The following is a 26,363-nucleotide window of genomic DNA, read 5'->3' as shown; positions in this document are numbered from 1 at the left end:
ACGTGACACGTGTAGCAGATGCATTGAACTGAAACCTGGAAAAACAATCAAAAGCAAACCAAATTTACCTTAGTCTAGCTCGTAATTATATTCCTGCTGCGAAGTGCTGGCATTCGAGATATTCTCGTACATGAGAAGCAGCGAGTTGTATTGGAGGACTGACAGTGGTAACCCACGAGCCGAAATCGACAAACTTGGCGTCGGAAACGCTGATTCCACCAAGCAAAGAAATCAACTTGCGCTACTTGCTCTTATCTATGACCCCCCCCCCGGAAATATTGATGATCATTACGTTCACCTGGCATTATCAAGGAGCTCCTTTGTGTTGGCATTATGATGCGACTTGAAGGCGAAAATTGATCTAAATATTTTTTATGGTCTAGGTTCATGGACATTATTAACTGTACATGAACGTTGAGGAAGTGTTTCCATGTCTACCCTCAGGCGAGAAAAGCCTGACACAATTGACCGCCGCATTCCCTATTTCCGAAGTCTGTGCTACAGTAGTGCTCGCCTAAACGTTAGCGAACAGAAGTAATCACAAACAAATGTTAGATTAGAAAATGAGGGATATTTAGTACATGTTAGTTATCCCCGGCAATGTCTAATTTCTGGTTGTCATTACCACGCACTCTTTAAACTTCTTTTTCAAGCACGAGTTCATATCTTACCAACCAGTTGTCGTAGCCTAGAAAGCATCCGTACACATTCTACCAATAGGTGGATGCACTATGACGGGTGGACACCGTCTTACGATCAAATTGAGAAAATATACAATCAAAACGAGAAAATCTCTATGACTACGTGAAGTTCAAGCCAGAGAGCGAGCAGTAACCAGTAAATTAAAGTTATGTTGTATTTGGACTCTCAGTGCAACATCGATCGAAGAAAATATCCAGGACAGCAAATCCCGTGTTAGCAGCTTCTCGTTTTGAATGTAGTTTTTCTCGTTTTGATCCTTCAAATTCTCAATTTGACCGTGAAATGGTGTAATTACCAACAATGGCGGACCCCTTGCCAAAGAGGCCTCGGTTGCTTGACTGAAGACTGGAGTACCATATGGCATTGGACACAATTGACTAGACATTACCGCGCTCAATACAAAAAATTTCATGCTAGCAATTGTGCCAGCACGAGCATTAGTTAAAGTCAACCAAGATCAAAACTGAAGCCACTCGTGAGGCAGTACATGGGAGCTTCCATTCGAGTTTCTTCCAATACTGGTGGAGTTTCTGGTGCTAAATACTCCAGGTACGGTATGGTAGTTGGCTCGATCGATTGTAGCGTTCGCAGGCAGTGCTTGAGCAATGTATCCGTGCCGTGATGCTACGAACGGCAACAAACGCGTGCCCAACAATTACTTTCGGTTAGTCTAGGCATGTTTATGGAGCCCACTATCGTTTATGCAGTGTTCATCCATTAGCCCATGATTTTATAAATGCGTACAACGTTTTGTAGCCAATGAGTGTCGAAGTAATGATCAGTAATTCCAATATTTAACTCTATGCAACTCCAAGCCTTCTCTTGCTTTTCGAAAACTAGTAGGAAACCGTGTAAGCCTTAATGTTGGTTCAGCAATTCGCGTAATTTACGAGTAAATAACTTCTTTGCAAAGAGGATTGGCAATTTGCCAAACTAAACCATTAAACGTGATCAAAACCCGCAACGCAGGCATTGAAAGTGCAACCATAGCTGTTTTTGGGTGTAGAATAAAATTATGTGACGAATAACTCGGACAATCTTGGATCATCGTGCAGCTCGCGCGAGCCAACTCATCGCAATTGCAAACCCATACTTAGTGCTACGAAGTACATACTTAGTGCAAGTATGCATGACACTAGGTGTTCCAGGCTTACTTGACAAAGTTGTATCTATTCGAAATTTCTCTGGTCCATTGGTTACCGATTTCGACAAATTTGGCCGGGATTCACAAATCAAAATTTATTTCATGGAATGCTCTCGGAGTGACAAGTAAAAATAAAATATGAAATCTACCTCAGCTGCATGCTTAACGGTCTACAAGTTTAAAACCCAAAGCTGTTCCGGGCGAAGCACGGCGTTATTTTTGAAGTTGGTGAGTCGAAGGGACGGGCATTTAAAAAAAAAAATAACATGCTGTCGTGCGTAATATACACTGGTAGACTTTCGCTATCTCGAACGAGCCCTGGAATCATGTACCCACGTCCAGCGCAGCCGCACGCAGAAAGGTGAAAGATGGGTGTTACGTATGGGAAGCTGGGATTGATAGTAATATCGATTTCAACCATAAGTAATATTAATAATTGGAAATAATAATAGCAAACCATGGACCCTGGTAGTGCCGTACCATTTGGAAAGAACAGCCTCACCCCAGAGTTCATTGCTGCAGACACGATGAACAAGATTAAATCTATATAGTTTCTATTTGCTCAGGCACTGGTCCATGTGCATAGTGAGTCTTTGCTGATTCCGTGTAAAGTGCTCGCCGGCAACGAAGAAGCCGGCTCATATTGTAGTCCGAATGCATTCTCTGATCTATTGCTTCGGCTGGACAGCATCCAGATTAGCCGACACATCGATCCAACGTCCAGTAAGCGTTTGATTACTTCAATCGGCACCACCCGGATGGATGCAGACCGGTTGCGGAAAGTCCCAAAACTTCAATACTGGTTACCGGCCTCAGTTTACCAGCTTCAGTTTTACTGGAGCCAGTTACCGAATGCCCAATTAATGTGTGTTGGGCTGGCCGCAGCACTCCCTCCGGGGTCACTGCTATCCCAGTATAACCTGTGATTGACCTTTCTTCTTCTTGAGTTTTGTATGACTCTTATCACATACCTACACGCATCTTTTCCGCGCTTCGTCGCCAAATTTGGTATAGCGGTATGTGCGTAGATTCGACTCCAATCTACTTACAAGTAGGACAAAAAGGGGTAATTCTCTGGATTTTATCCAGAGTCCTTAGGCGGATGCCACTCAGGTGCCATTATTCTCCAATCGAAATACCTGCTGAATATGATTCAATCGATTCGGTTCAACAGGCGCTTGAGGGGACTGTGCTGTTGAATTACCTGTGCTCTAATCATATTATGCTGGTGTGTTGACCCATCCAGGTTTTATTAAGTTAATAAACCTATTATTTCAAATAACTTGTACTCCAGTATAATACCTGTGACAGGTAATTTATCTGATCACTCGAGCGACATCCGCGGATTTTTTCCGCGTTCAGGCAACATGCAGTCCTCGTGGAGGTGCGGGGTGGTCACCTCCGCTCATTAAGACAAAGTCGTGCGCCGCACGAAGAGAACCTCTGACATTTCGTGGCCTAAATTTGAAGCAGATGAAGCAAAGCTGCGCGCTGCCTCGATTTGTTTATTTCTCGTAGCCTACGCGGCGTGGTCGCGGTCACAGGCAAACTCTAACAAAGCCGTGTTTCGCCCCTGGATTCATTTGCAGACCGCAAAGCATAACAATAGATATATTCTTGCTGTAGTATAGTACTGCGCTCATCTTTTCTGGAAATAGGTAGTTTAGTTGTTTCTCCCAGCCCCAAACGGATATAATACAGTAATCGGAGCTAAACCAGAACTGCATTTCTATACTAAGTGGGAAATTCGCCTTCACCTTTTACCAGTCACACTCCCAGAGCACTGCTGGAAACTGATACACTATTAGTAGACAAGACTGGACATGCGTATGGTCTGCACAAGGAACTATGTCAATACTACGGACGTGTTAGCTCGCGCGGACCGTACGATGAACCAATATTGTCCGGGTTATTCGTCAGATAATTTTATTCTACACCCAAATCGTTGCACTTTCGAGACATAAATCGCACATTTTGATCCAGAAATATTGGTATTCCATGAATCTTGAGAAATTACCCTCAAGTCACCTATGTTGTAAAGTTTCGTGCTACCAAGAAGCAGTCAAGGTCTAGTTCAGTTCACTCGTGGACCATGACATGCTTTCTCTTATTTTTCATGTTTTTTTTTCGCGGATGATGCGGTTTGCGCCAAGGGTGCACTCTAGTTCTCCTCCGTACCTGCAGTTACGGCCGTACTATATTTTTTTCTCTTTTAGTGAATTATGATTTTGTATCTGTTTACAGTGCTACAGCTATAGTTTACCTGACACTCCTAGATTGAAAATCATGTTGCGCACCTTAGTTTACCTACGTTGGACATCGTTACTCCCAAGTTCACCAAATAAAACATCCACAGCTTCAACGATAAAATTGTTGCTTCCTGTGGCCGCCGATGTGAGCGTCGTACCACGTATTTTCTATTGGAGTAATGGACCTCAAGTAGAAATTAGGACAGAGGAGGACAGTATGTCATGGGCATGTAGTTCTCAAATTTCCAAGTTAGCCTAACGCGCCCTGTCATCCGAAGAGCCAATCCACGACGTTCCTGTCCTCCATCGTCGTTCTCCTTGCTGTCGCATTCCATGAGACCATGCGTCGTGGATGCCTGTGGCCCAGCCAACTCCGACAAAACATTGAAGTTAGCAAATGCTGTAAAAATGCTGCAACTCTCCCAGCGATCGTCCTCGGTACAAAACCATTAAGCTATGCTGTTCGAAACTGCTCAACTCCCCGTGCATTGTGAAGTAGATATCAAGTGGGCGGCTGAACAAGTAAAGCAAATCAAGGCATACACTTCGTTGAAGCAACCAATGTGAGATTCGTGTCAACACAAGCAATACAAACCATGCACTCGACTACTCAGTGAATCATCAAAATGAACGTGTCAGACAAATATATATTGTGTGTTACTTTCATTTCATGAAGTTCGCGCGGAGCAGGACGGCGTCTGGGGAATAAGACCAGAGCTCGGAAAAATAATTGTTTATTTTACTGAGAGGGTGGGTCAACTGTCACTGGACTCTGTAGCACCCGCGGCCACGGCAGCATTACCCGTCACCTCCATCCTTACCTTTACGCCATTTGACGAACAAACCCTTGTTCGACTCCAAGTACTGCCCGCATCCAAGGCGGCCAGCATCCAGCTCTTCGTGCCTACTCCTGGCCGTGGTCAACAACGACCACCGCTGTAGAACGGCAATGACGCCGAGAAGAAGATCAACAGGCAGTGTCATACTGCAGGATTCCTGTAAAGAATCCTGCTCAACCCGAAAATGCCGTGGTTTTCCAAATTTTTTGTTGTTGTTAGCAAACTAATGATGTTAAGTAAATAACATATTAAGAGACGAAAGAATAGTGGATCAATGCCGTGGACATGGAAGGTAGCTTACTTATGGCGGCACGCCTGAACTAGGTCGTCTGCGACTTGGCTAGGAGCACCTGTGTTGCGAAGTGCAGCTGCAAACATTGATACAGATTGCCGTGACATGGACGACCTCGAGATCGAGATCATATTTCGATCAACAAAACAACATTTCTTGTCGTTGAGGCCAACTTGCTGCATTTCTCGTCCTCTACCTCGTCGATATCAGCATGCGCTTCAGCATGCGATTCATCATCTCGTTGCAGTGCCGCCATAACTCTTGGATTCCACTTGACGCCGGAAAATATTTCGACGATCAATTCGGCTGGAATACACACTGTAGCACACAAAAACTTCAAAATAGGGATATTGCGAAATTCTCGTCCACTTCTGCCGCAGCTCATCATGGCGGTCACGCACAAGTTTCATCTTGCCAAACTAGGTAATCCATCATGGCGGTCACGCATTTCATCTTGCCAAACTAGGCGGGTCACGCACTATAGCGTTCTTGCGTATTATATATCTCACCCAATTCTATTAGGAACCGTCGGATTCATAGCTCAAATCGAGCAGCCCTCCTGGTTTAAGTGACAGCGATCTAGTATTAGCGCTTGACTGTATTATCATATACATGCATCACTTCTTTTCGCACGCTCGCCGCAAAATCCAGAGCTGTTCCGGGCGAAGCACGGCTTTGTCTGCCTGAACAGCCTAATTTCTCCCCTGTCGCGTTAGTATTCAATCCCCACACTAGCAAATTCCTTGCTGGCTCCGGAGCGACAAGTTGAAGTTACCACCCACGAAAGTGCATATCTATTCCGTCCAGTAGGTTCGACATAATTGGCTATTTTTGGTGCGCTATTCTTAGCGCGCTTTGCTGGTTGTCGACTGGAGATCCAATCCCGTCACATTTGACTATGGAGGTCGCGTCGGCCGCCGCCGCTAGCGTCGCACCATCAGCAGCAGCGCCGCCGCCGGCGCCCGCGCGCTCGCCGCACAAGCCCAAGAAGCACCGGAGCAAGCACCGGAAGGACGGCGGCGCGCAGCATCAGCAGCAGGGAGCGCACAAGCCCAAGCGGCGCCGCAACAACCTCAAGCAGCCGCTGACCAAGGACATGCCGCGCGTGCTGTCGGAGCTGCTGAAGGAGCCGAAGGTGGCGCTGCTGCACCGCGTGGTGAAGCACGTGGGGCCCAAGGTGTCGTGGCAGCTGCTGCGCGAGACGCTGCGGCTCGAGAAGGACGGCGGCCAGCAGGTCAACGCGCTGGCCAGCGGCAAACCCGAGCTCTTCTTCGTGGTGGACGAGGTCTCGCACGAGTACAAGCCGCGGCGCCGCACGTCGGGCGGCGTGTTCTTCGCGCTGCTCAAGGAGAAGGTGTCAAAGGAGGTGTACCGCACCATCTACGAGGTGGAGGACCGCAAGAAGAAGGACGCCAAGAAGAAGGCGCGCAACCGCCAGCGCCAGCGCATGGAGAGCACGCTGGCCAAGCTGGGCTTCGACGACCTGTCGCTGGCGCCCGAGGGAGACGACGCTGCCGCGGCGAGCAGCGAGGAGGCCAGCGCCCCCGTCGCCCCCGTCGCCCCCGTTCAAGCGGCGGCGGTCGAGGACGGCGAGGTGGCGGAGGACATGCAGATCAGCTGAGCTGGGCTGCGAACGGATTTATTGCGAGACTTGCTTGCTTCGGTCGCGACAGAGACTACCGTACCGGTAACGATAAGACATACTACAAGGATTTGTTGTGCTTTCTGGTCCGACGTTGCTGTCTTGCATCGCTGTGCTGACCGTCGCGCCGGTCGAAGCGGAGCGGGTGACAGAGGCGACGTCGGCGCGGCAGACTCGGGACTTGAAGCTCGGCTGTAATAGTTGCCGCGGCGCATCCCCGCTTCAGCACTGAAGCTACTTGCCACCGCACTCATCTCGACGTGTCGAGCGAGGCATGTAGCACCGGTCAGCTCTCTATTGCGCCGTTGGCGTTGCCATCATCGGCTGCGAGTCAAAGTCTGCGACTACCAACGACTGTAGCAGCGAGCGGTCTTGGCCGTGATTAATGGAGCCACCCGGCAGAGACCGGGCTGTTAGACGTCAGTCATCGATGGCCCTGTTAAACGCGGCGGCATCGTCGGAAACAGCGTCTGCCGCCAGCTAGCTTAGGCACACGGCACCTGAGAACCAATTGTCCAGGACACAGCAGCAGCAAGAGAGTATTAATAGCAGCATCCTCGCTTGCTGCTCCTGCAGGACGAGGGCCATATGACGGCAGAACAGGCGCCTCCGTGAAGTGCATTTCACTCACGCTCACTATGGTCTTAGATACTGAGAGAGGTTATTTTCCGCCACTTGCTCACTACAATAGGACAGCATCGCGCCATGTAATCACGCGGCCAGATTCCAAAACCCGACTGCATTAGGCTCGACATTTGCATTTCCCGACGCCGTCGTCTACCCGTGAAGGACACTTCAACGAGCGCCAGTAAACCCGCGCCGAGTTTGCGCCTGCCTGGCATCGAGGATGGCCAGCACCCGTGTGTTGCTAACGACGAGGTGGCGGAGGCCACGCTCGAGACACGGCAGCAAGGAAGTGAGGAAGGTCAGACCTAGGACAGCAGTGTCACGATCTCGCCTCACCTCGGTTAGCGCCATGCGTGCGCTAGGATATCTGAGTCCATGGCTGGCTGCAGCACCAGAACGCTCGCAGCGCCGAACAGAATGCCCACGAATTGCGGTGACGTTGCATTGACAGTGCTTTGTACGCTCGGCACGTGAAACGGAATGCAGCGCTTCGGCACATACGTACATGTATCGCTCGGGCGGTGCATGTCCGCACGCGCGCGAGCCGTTTGCAGGCAAAAGGGCATTCACTTGCATGATACAGCGTGGGGCGCTCAAGAATATCGTGTGTTAATCGTCTGACAGGAGTCGCGCGGCGCAGTGCGAAACGCAAGTTATTTAACAAATCCCCCATGTTGAAGTCACCCGTGAGCCAATGTCGGCTGCCGGCTGCTGCTGTTGGCGCTGCGGCTGCCCCGTTGCGGCGTTCCCCAGGCCGATCCGTGCTGCTCTTTCGTGCAGGCGCTGGCGGGCTCGGCCACGTGGTTTTGCTGGCTGTGGCGGTCGTCCGCGGCTGCTGAAATCGCATTGGCGCCGTAAAGATACGCGCGACCTTTGGTTGAATTTCAAGTGACAATCGCGCGCTCTAGGTTTTTGTATGGCGCCGAGCTGCACACCGTACCGACCGTCCAGTTTCTGTGCTGAACGCCAAGCAGACTCTAGCAAGCGGTATTACCGGTATACGCTATACCAGACCGTCGAAACGGGGGAGATTATGGAGCTCGCTGCCGCACCGGCACAACCAGGCCCGCAGCGGCCGAAGCGCCGCCAGGCGGCTGATACGGGCCTCCCAGCTCGGCCTGCTGCGTGCGGTGGCGCCGGCTGCCGCGCTGCTCCCCACGTGCGTCGGCGCCTGGTGCAGCCTGCAGCCAGCAGCGCCTGGCCCCTAATTCGGACGTTGAACTTGCGCGCAGTAACCAGTCGCAGGAAAAGAAGCCCCCTCTCGCCCGAAAACCCCGAACCCGAACCCTCCCTTGCAGTTTAAACACGGCCTGAAGGACGACGCGCCCTGGGCGGCCAGTGTCTGATTTGCCTCGCGCCGAGGAAGCGTCGTACTTAGCGGGACTCGCCCCCAGCACAAGCACAGCATGCTGGACCTGATGCAGGCGCTGCACCAGGCGCCGGCGGACGCCGAGCTGAGCGGCCTCATGCTGAGCGACGAGGAGCTGGGCGAGCTGGGCCTGGAGCAGCTGGAGCAGGACGCGGGCGCCGCCGTCATGGCCATCATGCTGCCCGGCACGCTGTGCGAGGAGGAGCAGCAGGACGAGCTGGACTCGCTCTGGCGCGCCGCGCTGCGCGAGCCCGCGGCCCAGAGCCCGCACGAGCAGGAGCAGGACGACGAGCAGGACGCCGCGCTCGAGGACGACGACCTCGTGAGCGGCGAGCTGTCGGAGAGCGGGCCCGACGAGGTCATGACCATGATGATGCAGCCCGAGGCCGCCGCGCACGCCGACGCGCTCTTTCCATCGTCGGCCGTGGCGCCGCTGCCGCCGCTCGGTCTGCGCGGCGCGCTGGTACCGCCGGCTGGTCCGGAGAAGAAGAGGCGCGGCCGCAAGCCGTCCGCCAAGGCCAGGGAGAAGAAGCCCAAGCGCCCGCCGCCCTCCGAGGCCAAGGCGCGGCTCCGCAGCTACGAGCGCCGCAGCCGCCACAAGCGAGAGGTGAGTTGCGGATCTGCTGGCCGTTACGGCACGTCGGGTGTTGGTGCCGGTGCCTGTGCCGGTGTCTTGCCTGCACGTGAGTCAGCTTCATGTGGACTGACGGGTTCTTTTTTGCGGTGGTGTGTGTGTATGTGCCTGTTGTGGCTGTCTCTTGGCCTGTTTGACATTGCGTAGCACACGATGATGACCATGAAGGAGACCGTGGCCGCCATGGAGATCCGCATCCGGGAGCTGTGCGAGGGCGCCAAGAGCGAGAGCCCCTTGCGCCAGAAGATCTCGCAGCTCACCATGGAGGCCCAGCACCTGACCAACCACAACTACAGCCTGCGCAAGGCGCTGGACGACCACAGCTTCTTCCACTCGATGCTGCAGCTCGAGTACGATCACGTACGTCCTGTCCTGTCCTGCCCCCTATCTCCTCTCCCCGAGGAAGACGGGCTCAGCTTGGCTCTGCAAATCGAGGAGGCACATCCTGACCTTTGCTGTGATTGTTTTCGTCGTGCTAAACAGAGGGAGACGACGTCCGACTCGGTCGCCGAGGAACTGTTCGACCTGCAGACGCCGCGCTCGTGGCGCCCCATGGAGGAGGCCATGTGCCTACGCATCATGCGCGACTCGTTCCTCGAGATCGAGGCCTTCTCCAACAGCGAGGACTTCGTCACCAGCGGCCTGGAGATCTGCGGCTGGCGTGAGAAGCGCAAGCTCGTGGGCAACAACGTGAACTTCATGTTCCACAAGAAGTTCGCCAAGGACTGCAGCGAGGACCTTGCGGCCCGCAGCTGGGAGATGCGCGCGGTGCAGGACCAGGTGACGCGCTACTTCGGCCACAGCCTCGAGGTGAAGGTCGAGGTGCTGCAGCGCTTCGAGAACGACGTGGTGGTCGTGCGCCGCAAGATCAAGCACACGATCGACGGGTGGGTACACCACACCATTTACCTGCTCTTCCGCACCAAGACCCCAGACGGACACCTCGTTTGCATCCGGGACATGAACCCCGAGGACGCGAACGACCTGCACCTCATGTCGGGCAACGCATCCACACCGCCGTCGCAGTGCGTGATCTGGTCCAAGGCCTTCATCTGGTGGAAGTTCACGACACTACCGGAGGTGGAGGGCCAGCGGATCCGCGGTTTCGAGGTCGAGTACGGCGGCTCGCTGGGATCAGCCAACTCCTCGGACGCCGCCTTCTGGATGCGCGAGGTGCTGGTACTAGCGCTACGGTGGGAAAACCTGGTCGTCGGGCCGCTGATCACTCTGTAGAAGAGTTCAGTGGCAGTGGCGTTGGAGTGGGTGGGACGGGTGCAGATGAGGGTGACGTGATGCGACGAGGTATCGTTGACCCTCGCCAACTGTACGGTTGAGCTGTCTGCCGACTGGTCCCAAGCATGGCTGGACGGCTGGTCCCAAGCGAGGCTGGACGGATCCCTTCGTGAAAGGACCCGGCTGCCGCCGGTATTTTATGAGTTGTAGCTAGCTGTGTGAGACGGTGGAAGGTGTTTGGTATTAATTAGGAGGCGTGCTGTACATTGGGAAAAGCGTCTTGTTCGATCCGCCAGTTCGCCTCGCTGTTTGTCTGCTGTGCTGCCGTGATCTCAAGCCCAATGGCAATGGAGATGCAGTCCGCCATCCAGAAACCTCGCTGGCAGGCGCGCGACTCGGTCTGCCTCGGCCTCGCTGTGTTCGTGTTCATCAACGTGGTCATGTGCCTGTGGGTGGCAGCGACGTCCATGTCGACCGCCCGGCGCCAAGCTGAAGCCGTCTTCTTCTCAGTGAGGAACGCCTCAGCAATCGAGTTCAACCTCTCGCTGCAGACGAATACGAGCTCAGCCGACCTACTCAACGTGACGGGGCGACTGCGGCCTCGTCTCTCAGAGTGCTCGCGCAGACTTCATTTCGATGGGCGCATGGTGGTGGCGTCTCCGACTAAGACCGAGGAGTATGTGCTGATGAACCACCGAGGGTACCGCCGTCCGCTTTACACAAGCGGCGCGAACGCAACGTGCTTGACGACGAAGGACCTGCCGCCACTGCACACGCTGGCGAATGCGGTGCACACTGCGTTCCGGCCACTGGTCTACACGGCGTTCAAGGTGAATTGCAAGCCGCTGCAGTTCACTTTCGACGGCATGCCGTTCGTGGTGTGCGCGGAAGACTGGCTTCGGGCGAGGCTGCGTGATCAGAACAGTATCCCTGTTTCAAGCTCAGCAGTGAGTGGTAGTAGTAACATCGGCGGTGATAGCCACTGGCTGGTGGTTCATGGCAGGCACGCTGCGCTGGAGCTCAACGTGTTGTCCAACTCAACTACGATCGGTATCGCCGCAGCCCAACCGTTTGAAATGCTGGGCCGCTGCGAGTATCTTGAAGCGCCGATGGTCTCGGGTGAGCTCTGCTCGGTCCAGCCGATACGCTGCCCGGGTCCACACATCGGCGCTTGCAAGAAGCGCGTGAAGCGCGAGGACATGCAGAGCGACGACACGCCGGGCAAATACAAGTGACGTAGGTGTAGGCAGGGCAGATCGTGCGTGCCAATGAAGTTAAGTTTTTCGGGATGAGCTTGTCTGCTTCAACAGCAATGATGGCCACCCATGAACCGATTCGAGGTTGATGTGCCCGAAGCTTCCTCCTCTACATGTCATGAGAGCACCACCCGGCAGTTGGTTCATTCGCTGTTCTCGCGTGGGAGACTGCGATGCTGTCGTACGTCTCTCCTTGTTCTCCGTAAGACTTGGCCGTTGGAGGCTCAACCACAAGAGACACAGATCTCACTTGCAAAAGATGGAGGGTGAGCGCGAGCAGCAGGGGCCGTTGAAGCGAATGGCGCCGCTGAGCACGGTGTCACTTGACTCGACCTACGATCGCCAAGACGGAGGCACCGTGGGCTTTGAGAAGAGCCCGCTGCACAAGCGACACTCCTGGACACCGCTGGTGGTGTTGGCGGGCTTAGTTGTGGTCGCTGCTGCGCTCGTGCTCGCGCTGGACCGTGGCGACCCGAGCCACCAAGGAGTTGTGATTGACGAAGGGGATCCGTCCGTCTCGGCGCACTCAGCATTGATGAGTGGGCGAAGCCTCACCGGCCCCCAAAGCAAAGTTGTCGCGTGGTTGAAGCAAATGCACAATGCAAGCGAGCTCTACGTCGAAGGCGGCAGCAGCAACGCGAGCGTGAGCGGCCTGCTCTTCCCGCGAAATGGCAGTGAAACGTGGCTGCTGTTCGATGCCGTGATAACGATTGAACAGGGTGTGGTGTTGCCAACGCAGCAGTTCGTCGTCTTGCTGAACGGGAGGGGCTACAAGTGGGCCGTGACCTCATTGGGATACGGCGACAGCATCGTCTCGGACGGCTGCTTGGATGCAAACCACATCACCGCGTCTTTCAATGAGCTCGACGCGGTCTTGCCCACTGCAAAATGGGCATCGGATGACCCCGACGACAAGAGTGAGGTGGACGTTGTGTTCGGTGGAAGGAACTATACCGTGTCGAAAGAGGAGGACGATAATGACTATGGCTCGACCGATACGGAAAGCCCTCGCTGCTGGTCCATTGAGAGCGAAGAGGCGCATGTCGGACTGCGAGTCTGCATTCCACTGCTGCAACAACAGTTGCCACCGGAGCACGATTTTGCAGAGTTATTCAACGCCACAAGCGGGTGCCCACAACTTGCACCTAGCATAGCACACATGAAGGCAGTGGTGCCGTTGCCATTGCGTAAGTGGTACACCAGCTACACAAGCCGTTTTAGTTGAGAACGAGGGGGGTAACGTGTTCAAGGCGTAATTGATCAAGTTTGGGGGAATCCATGCCAATCTTTGTTGTTCACATACTGTATCTGCAATACACAACAAGTTAAACGCCTTGCGTTTCGCACTGCGCCGCGCGACTCCTGTCAGCAGACGATTAACGCACGATTTTCTTTAGCGCCCAATACTACATGCAAGTGATCGCCCGTTGCCTCCGAACTACTTGTGCGCGCGTATTCGATAGATGATATGTAATACCGACCTCCGTTACGCGAGCGCGAATCAGCATCTAGTAGACAGCGACGCTCGAAAACAACCTCGCCATGGGCAGCGACCATTCTGTCCACCGACGCGAGCGTTCTGGTGCTGCAGCGAGTCATGGACTCAGATATCCTAGCGCACGCATGGCGCTAACCGAGGTGAGGCGAGATCGGGACACTGCTGTCCTAGGTCTGACCTTCCTCACTTCCTTGCTGCCGTGTCTCGAGCGTGGCCTCCGCCACCTCGTCGTTAGCAACACACGGGTGCAGATCATCCTCGATGCGAAGCGGGCGCAAACTCGGCGCGGGCTTACTGGCGCTGGTTGAAGTGTCCTTCACGGGTAGACGACGGCGTCGGGAACTGCAAATGTCGAGCCTAATGCAGTCGGGTTTTGGAATCTGGCCGCGTGATTACATGGCGCGATGCTGTCCTATTGTAGTGAGCAAGTGGCGGAAAATAACCTCTCTCAGTAGATAAGACCATAGTGAGCGCGAGTGAAATGCACTTCACGGAGGCGCCTGTTCTGCCGTCATATGGCCCTCGTCCTGCAGGAGCAGCAAGCGAGGATGCTGCTATTAATACTCTCTTGCTGCTGCTGTGTCCTGGACAATTGATTCTCAGGTGCCATGTGCCTAAGCTAACTGGCGGCAGACGCTGTTTTCGACGGTGCCGCCGCGATTAACAGGGCCATGACATTGCACCGATGACTGACGTTTAACAGCCCGGTCTGAGATCCCAGTGCTGGCAATGCACACTTTTTTAAAAGTGTACATTGGGTGCCTTCCAAAACTACCATTAAACAGTTTAATCCGATTTTTTTAATGCGGCGTTTAGGCGCCCTACTTGCCCTATTAAACCCCGCCCGATTGAGAGGTTATAAAAACTTAGGCCAAAACTCTCACCAAACACGGTCTATGTCCTGCGAGGTTTGGCACACATTGATGCAGATATAGTTAATTCACTATAGAGTGTAGAATGGGACAAACAGCACTAGGACAAATTTCGAAACGAAATTTCTATTTGTAAAGATCTCCGAAGGCGGGAAAGCTGCGGCGCGCCCTCTCCGCGCAACCGATCCCCCTCAGCCTTTCATTTGAGTTAGCTCATGCAAAAGAAGGATGATGTCAGCGCCAGAAGCGAGCCTGATGCTAGCCCTTTGTGTAGCGTCACAGACGCGCCGGCATTCGCAAAGAGCTCTGGAAGATCTCCGACGCAGGTTGCATGACGAGAGAAGACGTTGGGAGTGGCAGCGACTCGTCCGCATGAGACACTACATCACCGTGAACTGCCTCAAGTCCCCGGAGCAGTCGTCATGGATGGACACATGGCGCAGCGGGACAGACAAGAACATGATCACAATAACTAGCTTGTCAAGGTATATTATCAATTTCCTCAGTCTATTATCGTTGTTAGTATTCTCACTCGTGTTAATATGTGTTAGAGGCTCTTTTAATCAACTCCTGGAACAGTTTTCTCCCCACTACAATATCCCAACCTTCAATCCAAAGGGCGGTCGCCCACGGAAGCTCCAGCACCATCACCAGGTGCTGGGGCTACTACTCGCTTTCTACGTGGGATGCGAGCACCGAAGCAGACTCTGTGTAATGTTTGGCGTTCCTCCATCAACGCTAACTCGAGTTCTCAACGCAGCTGAAGACGCATTGACAGTAGCTCTTCGCGACTTTGCGCCAGCCAGAATTGTGTGGCCATCCCTGGCGAGACAAAAAGCTCTAGCACTACTGGTAGCCTCCAAACAACCGATGCTACAATTTACCTGGGGTTTCCTAGATGAAAAAAACTATAAGGTATTGACAATGTATTTAACGATACGATTTACTTGGAGCCTTACGATTAGTGTATTTGTTAATCAGGTGCAACAACCTCCAGATCGAAATATCCAGAATGCTCATTACAACGGCTGGTTGCACAGCGTGTTCGTCACGGGCACGCTGTGTTTTTCTGCGGACGGTCTTATCGTCTGGGCAAAGCACAATCGCCCAGGGTCTTGGAATGACGGCGACACCAGTCTCGACTTCCGGCGAAAACTATCATCCCCTGAGTTGAATCCCGATCCTCGCTACGGTGTAGTTGCTGACAGTGCGTTCCCGTGCAGCGCGGATATGACAGGTAAAATAATGACCCCTCTAAAGGAGGGTGATGCGAACCGCTTGGTACCATCCGTACGATCGGTTGCTAAAGCGTTGTCCAGCGCAATAACGTCAATCCGTCAAAGTGCAGAATGGGGCATGGGCTCCATTGAGAAAGTATACCATCGCCTGCTCGTGCCGCTCCCTTATGACAAGTCCAAGCGTCGGCAGCGCTTGGACAACCTGTTTAGGCTCGCAAACTATCGTGTTCGCACGGTAGGGATAAGTGAGATACGTACTACATTCGTACATGGTAAGGAGGATAGAAGGTATGAAACTTGAATTGAACATGTATGTACAGCACTTCGAGCTAGCTCTTAACATTTTGGATTGCGTCGAACTCTTCCTCACTTTTTACCTTGAAGACTTGAAATGAGCAACATCATTTGCTCGTGACGTTGACGTGCTTCTACGCGGTCAAGCTCCAGTCTCGCTTCGAATTGACGGCGTTTTTCTTCTTGTTCTTCCTTGCGATCAGCGCGACCAGCTGCTTGTTTGCGTTCTTGGTCCTCGCGAAGCTGCTGGGCATCTTTCCGCTCCTCTTGGCGTTTCGCTTCTGAAGCTGCAGTTTCAACGCGGCGCACTTGCTCGCACTCTTCACGCTCCTTCTTGTCAACGGCCGCACGTTCTTCTCGCTCACGCTTCTCGTCAGCACGGCGCTCGTCCCGTTCGTCATGACGTCGCTTCTCCTCGGCCGCAGCTCGGCGATCCGCCTCCTCTCGAAAAAAAAAACAATAGTTCATTCATTTCTGATCCAAAAGAGGCGTGGCCGGCCTCTATTTTCTTCAACTCATTGTCAATAGAGTCCATGCGTTGCTTGGCTCGTGTTCTCTTGGCACTAGCGTATGTGGCTGATGCTGCCCCCTCCGATGCAGGTCGCTTGGTCTTTCCTCTCGCCACTCGTCCGCCCATTTCTTCGAAGTTGTCTCGTAGCACCCTGAGATCCCTCCCACCGAGTCTATCGCTGCTCGTGCTCAGGCGCCGGTGTCTCTGGAGCTCTTCCACGTCCGATGTAGCTCGTTCTGGGTTACGCGAGAGCATCGGGCCGTCAGGGTTAGCTACAGAAGGAACGGTCTGACGTTCGCGTGTTCGTGGACGGCCTGCAGCTCGTGGAGTTGTTGGACCAGTCGACCTCTGTGTCGAAGGAGTTTGGGGGGTTCCCCCGGCCGTTCTGGCTGAAGCATCGTTCGTGTCAATGAACAGGTCTGCTCTAGCGAATGCCTCTAAGCCAATACCACCACTACAACCCACAGCCCGCGCATTCTCCGCGGTCGTGGATGGGAGGTCTTGCCCTGTAGTAGCGTCAATGTCGTTATCGAGGTCAGCGGCAAAAGCCACAGGCACAGTACCATCATGGGTGGCTATCGAGCCCACCATCGCACCGCTAGTGCCGAATTGCTGACTATGGGGCGGTGTGTGCTGGGCATATTGGCTGATGTCATCGAGGTTCCCCTCCTGCGTATCGTTATCTGAGGATTGGTCGTTGCTCCACTCGACTTCGTCGTCTTCCTCACTCTCGTCGTTGGTGTCGGCCTCGTCGTCTGGGTCGACCTCATCGCCTTCAGCTGACGTGGTCTTATCTTTGGCTACCCCGGTAGCGGCAGCTACCTCCTTAAGGAGAAGGTCGTCATCGTCTCCGGTGTCGCGTCCATCGTGTGAAGTGTGGGCTCCCCCCTTCTTTTCGATCGCACCTTGAATCTCATGTGCTAGAAAAATCGCCCTCTCCTTTTGAGTTAGCTGGTCCCCTTGGTTTCCCGTTGGCTTGGGTTTGGCGTAAAGGCTGCGAAACTTCCTTCGTAGCGAGTCGTAATCGCGCGGAGCCCACTTCTTCCTTTTAGACGCATTGTACTCCGCCGCGACCATCTCCCACATGTTCCGACCTGTAGGCTTATACTTTGCGACGATGTCGCAAAGCAATAGCTGTTCCCGTGGCCCGTAGTTCTGGTAACCAGGCTTTCGTCCGCGTTGCTACAAGACATTAACATAGAATGCAGTTAAAGCTCGCGTCAGTGCAGCAGCATCCACCCACCGTACGTACGCCCATGCTGTCCTCTGCTTCCTGTGCACGACTCGTCGACGGGGGAAGTAAACCCATCGAAGTGGTGGGGTCAAAGATATCGCCTTCTATATGGAATCGAAGAGTACTAAAGCTTTATATGGGTATAAGCAAAGATTCATTTGTGTTACACAAATTTCACACAATTGTCGGGTATGCTAGTTCAACAAGCTGCTACCGCTACTAGAAGCAACGCACGGATTCACTACAATGTCATGAGATGTTGCAAGTCGCGGTGTTGGCACCCTGACCAACCACAGCGGCACAAGAACCACAACTTGTCCCCATATGAGACTGTCACCTCCTCACCCGGATACACGTCACTCACCGTGACAGCGACGACTGTTAGCCGTTGCCCAGTCTGTACTTCATGGAATCGGGTGCAAGGATTGCACGCATGGTTCATGAATCGTAGCATACCGCCTGCTTCGAGAGCATCGATACCAATGTACTTCTTGCCCGTCGTGCGTGTGCGAAGGTGCATCCGGTACCCTTCGTTCACCGGGCCGTTCTTGCATGGCGGTCCGAATAAATCCATGTGCCCCACGTATTCACCAATAACTTCTCCAGCCGGAATAGGGGCCTTGGTAATTAAACCACGGATCCCAGTACGTGTGTTCATTGTTTTGAGGGCGCGGCTCTCGTGAAGCGCGTTTCCACATTCACCACCGAATGCACAGTTGTATTCGGTACAAAAGCGACTGCTTCTCGCGTTAAGACAAGTGCTTGCCTTGCAGCGAATGACGCAGCCGCAGCCCAGCCCTCCTCTCACACCAACACTGACTGCCGGAAAACGCCAGCGGCGCGGGTTATACTGAGCGGTAAGGAACTTCACATCAGCTGGCCACTGCTCAGCTTTCCATTCTTGGCGACGATCCTCAGCACAAACACCAACGACAGTAAATCCCGGTGAACTCGATTGAGAAGCCGAATGCGCATCTTGTGTAGTTGAACGAGACGACCGGTTGCCTTCCACCGTCTCAAAATCATCACTGTCGGACTCGAATATTTCCAGGTACCAAGCGGGCACGACATCACGCGGCCGAGCGAAAGGAACTCGGGATGTCTTTACTAACGAGCATGGTTCCTTAGGTTTCTGGCATGTCTTGGGCGGCGGTGGCTCCGTTGCCGGAGACCCAGAAAGACCACCTCGAGGTGAGGAAGAGGGAAGGGATGGCTCCGTTTCCGTTCTCTGGCTTGACACTGAGCTCTCGCCACCTCGATAGCTAGCTCCAGATTCAGACGATTGTGATAGCTTGAACTCCGAAAGTGGAGAGACCTGTATGGTCACCGCTTCGTTGACTGGAAGTGGCATAGTCACATGCCCAGAGCGCGTTCCAAAAGATGTTTAGCTCCAAAGTGAGGCGTCGCAAGTAGCAGACAGAAGGTTATAACCATCTTCCGCGTTGGCTTTGGAGAACGCCATGCTCGACCGGGACGCCACCGCAGTCTTCGCCGAAGTGGTAAATGATGTTTTGACAGCGTTGATCGTCTTCTTCACGGTCTCCGACACGACATCCCTCGTGGCAGGTGGAGCGTTGGATGGTGTGGCCGATCCCCCGTCTTGACGGAACGGCATCGAAGAAACACCCGGACTGGCAGCAACGATAGTGTCTTTGGCAGGTGTTTGGGGGCTCGCGGTATTGGAACACTTCTCGATGCAGCGGGGAGAGTTACTGGATCGGATGCTTGACATCGCAGATGGGGACGCTACTGGAGTGGTGCTTCGTGTGAAAACCAGGGTTTTGCGCTTCTTGGGCCCCACGGTGATGTCACAATCCATGCCAGTAGTGGCAGCAACGGTATTGATTGAGTGTTGACGCCGCTTTTTGTTGCTGCAATAGCCATGCATGGTTGTCTACACACAGGATGTTCAGAAAATTGGAGGGCAGCAGGAGAGAGTGATGCGAGTCCTTACCATTGAATACTAGATGCGATTGGGGCTTCTGGGCGCCGAGTCCAATTTCGAAATGAAGGCCAGGCGCCCGAGCGCGCGGGATTTTCGCGCCTTTGGGGCCTTTCAAGATCGCGCCTCTTCAATTTGAAGGATATCTCTACTTGGGGGGCATGTTTGAGTACATACTTTGTTAAAGAAGCTTTTTAATAGCGTTGCAAGATGAGGGTGCTATAAAACCGTGACCAAATGAATTGTTTGATGAGACGACTTTTTGATCCCACGAAACAATTCGTTTTTTATCACTCTGTTTAATGACCCGTTTAATCTCGCCTAACCCTAACAATTAAACCGTTTGGTGAGGTTTTGGAAGGCACCCATTGGGGTGCCTTCCAAAACCTACATAAAACGGTTTAATGCTACTCCGTTTAATACCCCCTTTTATCCGATCTTGATCAGCTTTTATCCAGTATTAAAAAGTCGCATCGAAAACCGACGTCCAAAACCTATACAAACCGTTTAATGTGTCCTGGTGAAAACGCCCGGGAATCTGATGTGAACCTAAAGTTTGTATTACATCGATATGGGACAACATCAATTAGGACAAATTTTGTATTCTTTTCTCTTTATCTAAACATTTGAAGAGGCGCGAGAAGCATCACTACCTCCCTTCCAGCAACGCCTGCGTGGCGCTCTTCGCTCCAGCCTCCCATTGATCAGTAAGCGCTCACTCTCACCCTGGACAGCCAAGAGAAGATGCAAGACGCTCAGACCGTGTTTATCCTGTTCTTGGCTGTCCAGACTCGGCGGCGAGTAGCTGCAACCGCTGCTACTCTCAGTGATCTGCGTCGGCGACTGAATGAAGAGCTAATGCGAGTTGAGCATGCTCGACTTGTTCGCATACGACACTATATTACTGTTCCTTGCCTTCCAAGACCAGATATAGCGCCCTGGATGTACATTTGGCACTTCGGAAACGACGAGAACTTCATTAACGTGACAAGTTTGTGCAGGTACCAGCTTATTTTACATTACGGAGGGCGAATATGGCTATATTCCAACCTGCGTTACGTACGTATGTCAAACAAACTTGTAGACGATCATTCAACCAGTTGCTGGAGCGTTTCTCAATTTTCTATCACGTTCCGCGCTTCAGACCAAAGGGGGGGGGGGGCGGCCGAGGAAGCTACAGGACGAACATCAAGTGCTTGGCCTCGTATTGCCTTTTATGTGGGGCCATGTAGCACAAGTCCCTCTGCTCGACGTTTGGCGTGCCCAACTCCAGGCTAAGTCGTGTCCTTTCTGGTGCTTAAGCATCGATGAAGGAGGCGATTGCAGGGTTTCCACCTGCTAGGATTGTTTGACCTACCCTGGCTCGCCAAAAGGCATTGGCAAGGCTCACAGCAACTCGGGCACCGCTACTCCAGTTTACATGGGGCTTATAGATGGGAAGAATTACCGAGTACGTTTCACTTTTTGTAGTGGGTCTAACTTGATAGCTTACACGTTGCGCTACGTGTATGAAGAAGCGTAAGTACTTAGTAATTACTTCAGTTCATTATATTTGAATACACAAATATAAGTTAAATCAAATAAAGACACCAAGTGACTTAGATTAGGTAAAATGAGAACTGTATTGTTTGTAAATTGATCTTCCTCCTAAATCTGCTAAAACTGTTTATCATCTATGAAAGGGGTTGACAGCGGCTGGCTGTCAGAACTCCGCAAAATATGCATGTCTCTAATTGGTAGAAAGATGCTGCTTCTACCAATAGGATCTTTGGGTAGGTGTGGACCACTTATTGTGGTGGCCCACTTCAATGTATCCATTGGTGTGACTTACACCAATGTGAGGAAGTATCTAAAACTTTTAACAGATATCTTATCTGTTAAAAATCACAAGTGGCTTGTAGCCACTTGTACGTGTAACCCCGTTACACCATCCCCCCCTTAAGGTTAGACGCGCGGGGTCTCCGCACGTCAATCTTCGGAATCGACCATTCGTCAATTCTCCGCGTTTGGAGAAGAAACCCGCGCTCATTCAACGATGAGCGCGCACCAACAGAAGAAGAACCCGAAGGCGAAGTATGGCGACGTCGTCGACTTCGACGACGACGATGAAGACATGGAGGACGAGAAGGACTCTTCCTCAAAGCGCAAAGACTCAGTGTCGAGCGAGTCGCTCGACCCCCACGCTAAGAACATTCGCCCGCGTGAAGGGGACGAATCGGACGCTTCGAGTTCGAAGCGTTCGCGTACTGAGAGCGATACCCCACTCGCTTCCGCTGGGGCTCTCAGTACTCCGCGCGCTGCAGCAGCAGCGCGCGATCCGTGGATGCCGTCCGCGTCCGAGATCTCGGACCGGTATGGGAATTCGGTACCTCCGAATGAGGTGCCGCTGTACGTATGCAGCGCCATCAAAGACGACGCCGTGGCTGCCGAGCTGCACTTTGATGCGGAATCGCATCAAAGGCGCGATTACTACATCGGACTCTTTCATGAGCTCCGATGGTTTCAAAGCAAGAAGACATCTTCTCGCAGCAAAGTGCCCGAGTGGCAGGCACTTTGTCAAAGCTGGAACGCCTTTGTTGAGAACTTCAACAAGAGGCCGAGTGCTTACCGTGATCGGATTAAACAAGCGCGTGATCGGTTCGAGACGTACTCGAAGCGTGGAAAGTTGGAGCAGCTCCACGTTGCTGCGGAGGAGGCTAATGTGCCGTGCGCTGTGCCCGAGGGCTTTCAGTGCGCGAAGTGCTTTCCAGGCGCGGTCCGCTTGAGCGACCGCGACCTGAACGGGTACACGTCGTTCCGTGTGCCCGAGAGTCTCAAAGAGCTCCGTGCTAAGTTCTTGGCACGTGAGGGTTCGGGCGCTAGCGATGATCGCAGCGCTCGTGTTACTTCCGCTGCGCCAGCGCGTACTGCTCCTCGTACGCCCTCACCATTTCCGGAACGTCCTCCAGCAAGACGTTCCGCGGCTCCCATGTATCTTGATGGGGAGGAAATCCTCTCCAACGAATACGAAAACGATCCCCTTGAGGGTTCGTTTTCGGGATACTATGGTCAACAATCCGCTCAATAATCCAGCGGGTTGAGCCGCGGGCATCACGGATCGGCGGTGGTGAGGGTGGGAACACGCCCCGGGTATGATCAGCCCCGGGCTGATCAGTATGCGCCTCTCTACGACCGGGTGGCCGTCGTGGAGCGTCTGCAGGGCGCTGAGTTCGCCGCCCTGAAGCAGGAGCTGGCGAACCAGAAGGCCCAAGTCGCGGCGGTCTCGCAGACCGCCTCGAATATCCAGGTCGAGTTGGGGACCCAGATGAAGGGGTTGGTCCAGCGCGTCCGCGCGCTGGAGGAGAGGTTGCTCGTCGCCGAGGCCAAGTCCTCCGCTTCTGCCTCGGCTCCTGCCGAGGCTTCGGGTCAGCCGAGCTAGATGGCTCGTGCTGCAGGTATGGCTTCAGCCGTCCGACGTAAAAGGTCGGATGGAGGCGCATGCTAGACGGTATGTCTAGCGTGTATGCGTTGCCGTGCCCTGCCAACACAGTGAACGGCCCGATGAAGCGCGGAGCAAGCTTACTTGCTCCGAAATCCGAAACGGCACGTTTAGGCAGGTTTTGAGTAGTTAACAAAACTAATGAACCAACTTTGAATTCATTTGTGTTGCCTCTGCCCACATTGTCTGCGTTCAGCTTCTGTTGATCAACAGAAGCTGCTATTGCATCTTGGACAAACCGAATCACGGCTTGTCTTTTAGTAAGGAAGTTGATTGCATCCGAGCTGAAGTCATTCAGCTCGCTCTCCGCTAGAGGCCCGGCCTCTGCGTGGTTCCTTGCGGTGCCTGCGCCCTGCGCAGACACGTGGTCATTGTCCTTGTTGTTGTGGGAGTCTACGCCCTGCGCAGACTCATGTGGTTTATTCATTGTTGCAGCTGACACTGTGCAAGTGTCAGCGGTTTTCTGCGGCTGCTGTATTGCAGTCGTAGATCCTCCCCCACTTAAAGGGGGAGCTACCACTCCGAGTAAACTCAGCAGACGGGCATGCCGCATGGCATTCACATAAAACGGTGTATGCCCGGTCGAGGCATGCACTGAGTTATTGATGGCAAACTCTGCCATCGATTGGCACTCGCTCCAGTATTGGAACGAGTGAGCGTAGCTCTTCAACATATCGACGAGCACGCGATTCACGCGCTCGGTTTGACCGTCCGTCTGCGGATGATCCGCAGTCGACATGGAAAGCTGGCTCCCAAGAAGTGTAAACACTTCTTGCCACAGGTGCGCCGTGAAGCGCGGGTCTCTGTCCGACACGATGTCGGTCGGCATGCCATGGTGTTTGAACACCATGTCGACGAACAGACGGGCCGTCTGCTTCGCGGTCACTTCTGCTGGCACCGCAGCAAGATGTACCATCTTGCTGAAGCGGTCGACGAAGACCTCAACACCGGTATTCCCTCCGCTGTCCGGAGGAAGACCAAAGATGAAGTCCAAAGACATGGACTTCCAACACTCCGACGGAGTCGGTAGTGATTGCAGTGGAGCCTGCGCGAATGGCGCAGGCTTTACGCGTTGGCATACCTCGCAAGCACGGACGTACTTGCGCACCCACTTCTACTGGTGGTGCCAGTAGATGTAACGGGGTTACACGTACAATTGGCTGCAAGCCACTTGTGAATTTAACAGATAGGATATCTGTTAAAAGTTTTAGATACTTCCTCACCTTGGTGTAAGATACACCAATGGATACATTGAAGTGGGCCATCACAATGAGTGGTCCACACATACCCAAAGATCCTATTGGTAGAAAGCAGCATCTTTCTACCAATCAGAGACATGCATATTAGCGGGGCTCTGACAGCCAGCCGCTGTCAACCCCTTTCATAGATGATAAACAGTTTTTAGCAGATTTAGGAGGAAGATCAATTTACAAACAATACAGTTCTCATTTTACCTAGTCTAAGTCACTTGGAATCCTATCTCACTTAACTTATATTTGTGTATTCAAATATAATTAACCTAAGTAATTACTAAGTACTTACGCTTCCTCATACACGTTGCGCAACGTGTAAGCTAAAGTAGTGAGTCAAGTTAGACCCACTACAGTAGATGTCGCGCGTGAGAAGGACGTATGTCTTCTCACGTCCGAGATGTCCCGCAGTCGGGGCATCATGATATTCGTACATGATCCTGAGTCGCAGGTCATGGTCAATCGGCACGACAACGCGATCCGCGTTGTCGTCGACTGCCTTGTAAAGCAGTAGTCCGTCGTGCACACGAAAGCGGTGTGCACGCGCTCGAAGGTGCTTGGGCAGCTTCTGACGGGACTTGTCAGAAGGCGCTGTGCCATAGGCCAGCAAGAGCTTCGCGTCCGCGTCGTGCGCGTACGCGGCCTTCACATCATCCAACAGAGACGATGTGGGTTTGCTCGATCGCATGGCGTCAACTGCATTGACGTCAGCAGCTACTGCGTAGTCCGGCCGACGTGATAACGCGTCGGCCACTACATTCAATCTTCCGGGTTTGTATTCGACCCGGAAGTTATACTCCGCAAAGAATGAGAGCCATCTCGCCATTCTTTGTGATATGTGTGGCGAGTTCACTGCGGTGCGCAGTGAAGCATGGTCGGTGTAGACCACAAACGTCTACTTCCAAGCAAATACACTCGGAACTTTGCTAGTACATATTTCATGGCAAAGAGTTCTTTGTCATGCACCGGATAGTTGCGCTCAGCTGGCTTCAGCTGACGCGATTGGTAGTAGACGACACGATCACAGCCCTCGCGATCGTGCTGCATCACTGCGCATCCGATCGCGAAATCGGTTGCGTCACACACTACGTGAAATGGGCGATCTTGGTCAGCCACTGCCAAGATCGGCGCCTCAGTCAAGCCCCGCTTGGCTGCATCGAATGCCTTTTAGCAATCGGTTGTCCACTTCCACACAGCTTCTTTCTTAAGAAGCTGTGACAGCGGGCGGATCTTGCCCGCGTAATCCTCCACGTACTTGCACAAATACGTGGCCAAGCCAAGGAACTGCCTCAGTTCCTTGACACTTGAAGGCGTTGGCCATTCATTAATCACTCTGACCTTTTCCGGGTCAGGGCGAACACCATTTTTTTCTTACGAGACACCCGAGGACGGGTATCTCGCCCGCCCCGAAGATACACTTCTTCAGGTTCGCGTAGAGCTTATGCTTTCGCATAAGCTCAAGTAGCTTCCGGAGATGCACCCTGTGCATCTCTACGTCGGCCTTCCCGTCCACAGCCCGGTTGTGGATGAACACATCGTCGAAGTAGCTCGGCGCGGAGTCGCGCACCGAGCGCAACAATTGCGTCACGCACCTGTTGAAGGTCGCAGGGGCGTTCTTAAGCCCCCTGCGGCATTACTAGCCACTCCCAGAGCATGTCGCTTGGTGTGCTCACTGCCGTGAGAGGGATATCGCTCTCACGCATCAGGATCTGATAGAATCCGTCCCGCAAGTCGAGAGCACTGTAAACGGTGCTCCCGGCCATCGAATCCATGATAACATCTTTTCGTGGTATCGGCGTCTGCGCCGGTACCGTCGCGTCGTTCAGCTTGTTGTAGGCATGAACGATGCGCCATCCGCCCTGTGGCTTTTTGACACAGAACGTCGGAGCACTGTGCGGGGACTTTGATTCCCGCACTTGTCCTGCTTCACGACGACTTTCAAAGAAGTCGTCGATTCGCTCTCGCGGCAGTGGCCACTGCCGCGTGACACAGTACTTCGTGCCCGGCACGAGATCAATCTCGTGCTGAATGCCCTTATCCTGCGGAAGCTCCGCAGAAA

The 26,363-nt window shown here is 53.2% G+C and overlaps 4 protein-coding genes across 4 annotated transcripts in view; all 4 read left to right on the top strand.

Annotated features, from left to right (window-relative positions):
- Positions 1-6,124: 6,124 nt before the first annotated feature.
- Positions 6,125-6,847, top strand: IUM83_04549 (Phosphorylated adapter RNA export protein; the record flags this gene model as incomplete). The annotated part of the gene is made up of 1 exon (XM_067928635.1): positions 6,125-6,847. One exon carries the CDS (start codon positions 6,125-6,127, stop codon positions 6,845-6,847), a length of 723 nt encoding a protein of 240 aa, XP_067796171.1.
- A 2,054-nt stretch (positions 6,848-8,901) lies between these two features.
- On the top strand, positions 8,902-10,731 carry IUM83_04548 (uncharacterized protein; the record flags this gene model as incomplete). The annotated part of the gene is made up of 3 exons (XM_067928634.1): positions 8,902-9,471; positions 9,646-9,858; positions 9,982-10,731. The coding sequence occupies 3 exons, from the start codon at positions 8,902-8,904 to the stop codon at positions 10,729-10,731; spliced, it is 1,533 nt and encodes a 510-aa protein (XP_067796205.1).
- A 341-nt stretch (positions 10,732-11,072) lies between these two features.
- IUM83_04547 (uncharacterized protein) lies at positions 11,073-11,966 on the top strand (the record flags this gene model as incomplete). Its single annotated transcript, XM_067928633.1, has 1 exon — positions 11,073-11,966. One exon carries the CDS (start codon positions 11,073-11,075, stop codon positions 11,964-11,966), a length of 894 nt encoding a protein of 297 aa, XP_067796209.1.
- Positions 11,967-12,246: 280 nt separating this feature from the next.
- Positions 12,247-26,363, top strand: part of IUM83_04546 (Tartrate-resistant acid phosphatase type 5) — a gene marked incomplete at both ends in the record, with an annotated part of 46,678 nt that continues 32,561 nt past the window's right edge. The window contains one exon of the mRNA XM_067928632.1: positions 12,247-13,174. Within this exon, the coding sequence (XP_067796335.1) occupies positions 12,247-13,174 (928 nt within the window). The remainder of the gene's footprint in view (positions 13,175-26,363) is intronic.

This window comes from Phytophthora cinnamomi, assembly GCF_018691715.1.
Source record: "Phytophthora cinnamomi strain GKB4 chromosome Unknown Contig17, whole genome shotgun sequence".
NCBI lineage: Eukaryota > Oomycota > Peronosporomycetes > Peronosporales > Peronosporaceae > Phytophthora > Phytophthora cinnamomi.
This window is presented reverse-complemented; position numbering and strand designations above follow the sequence as displayed.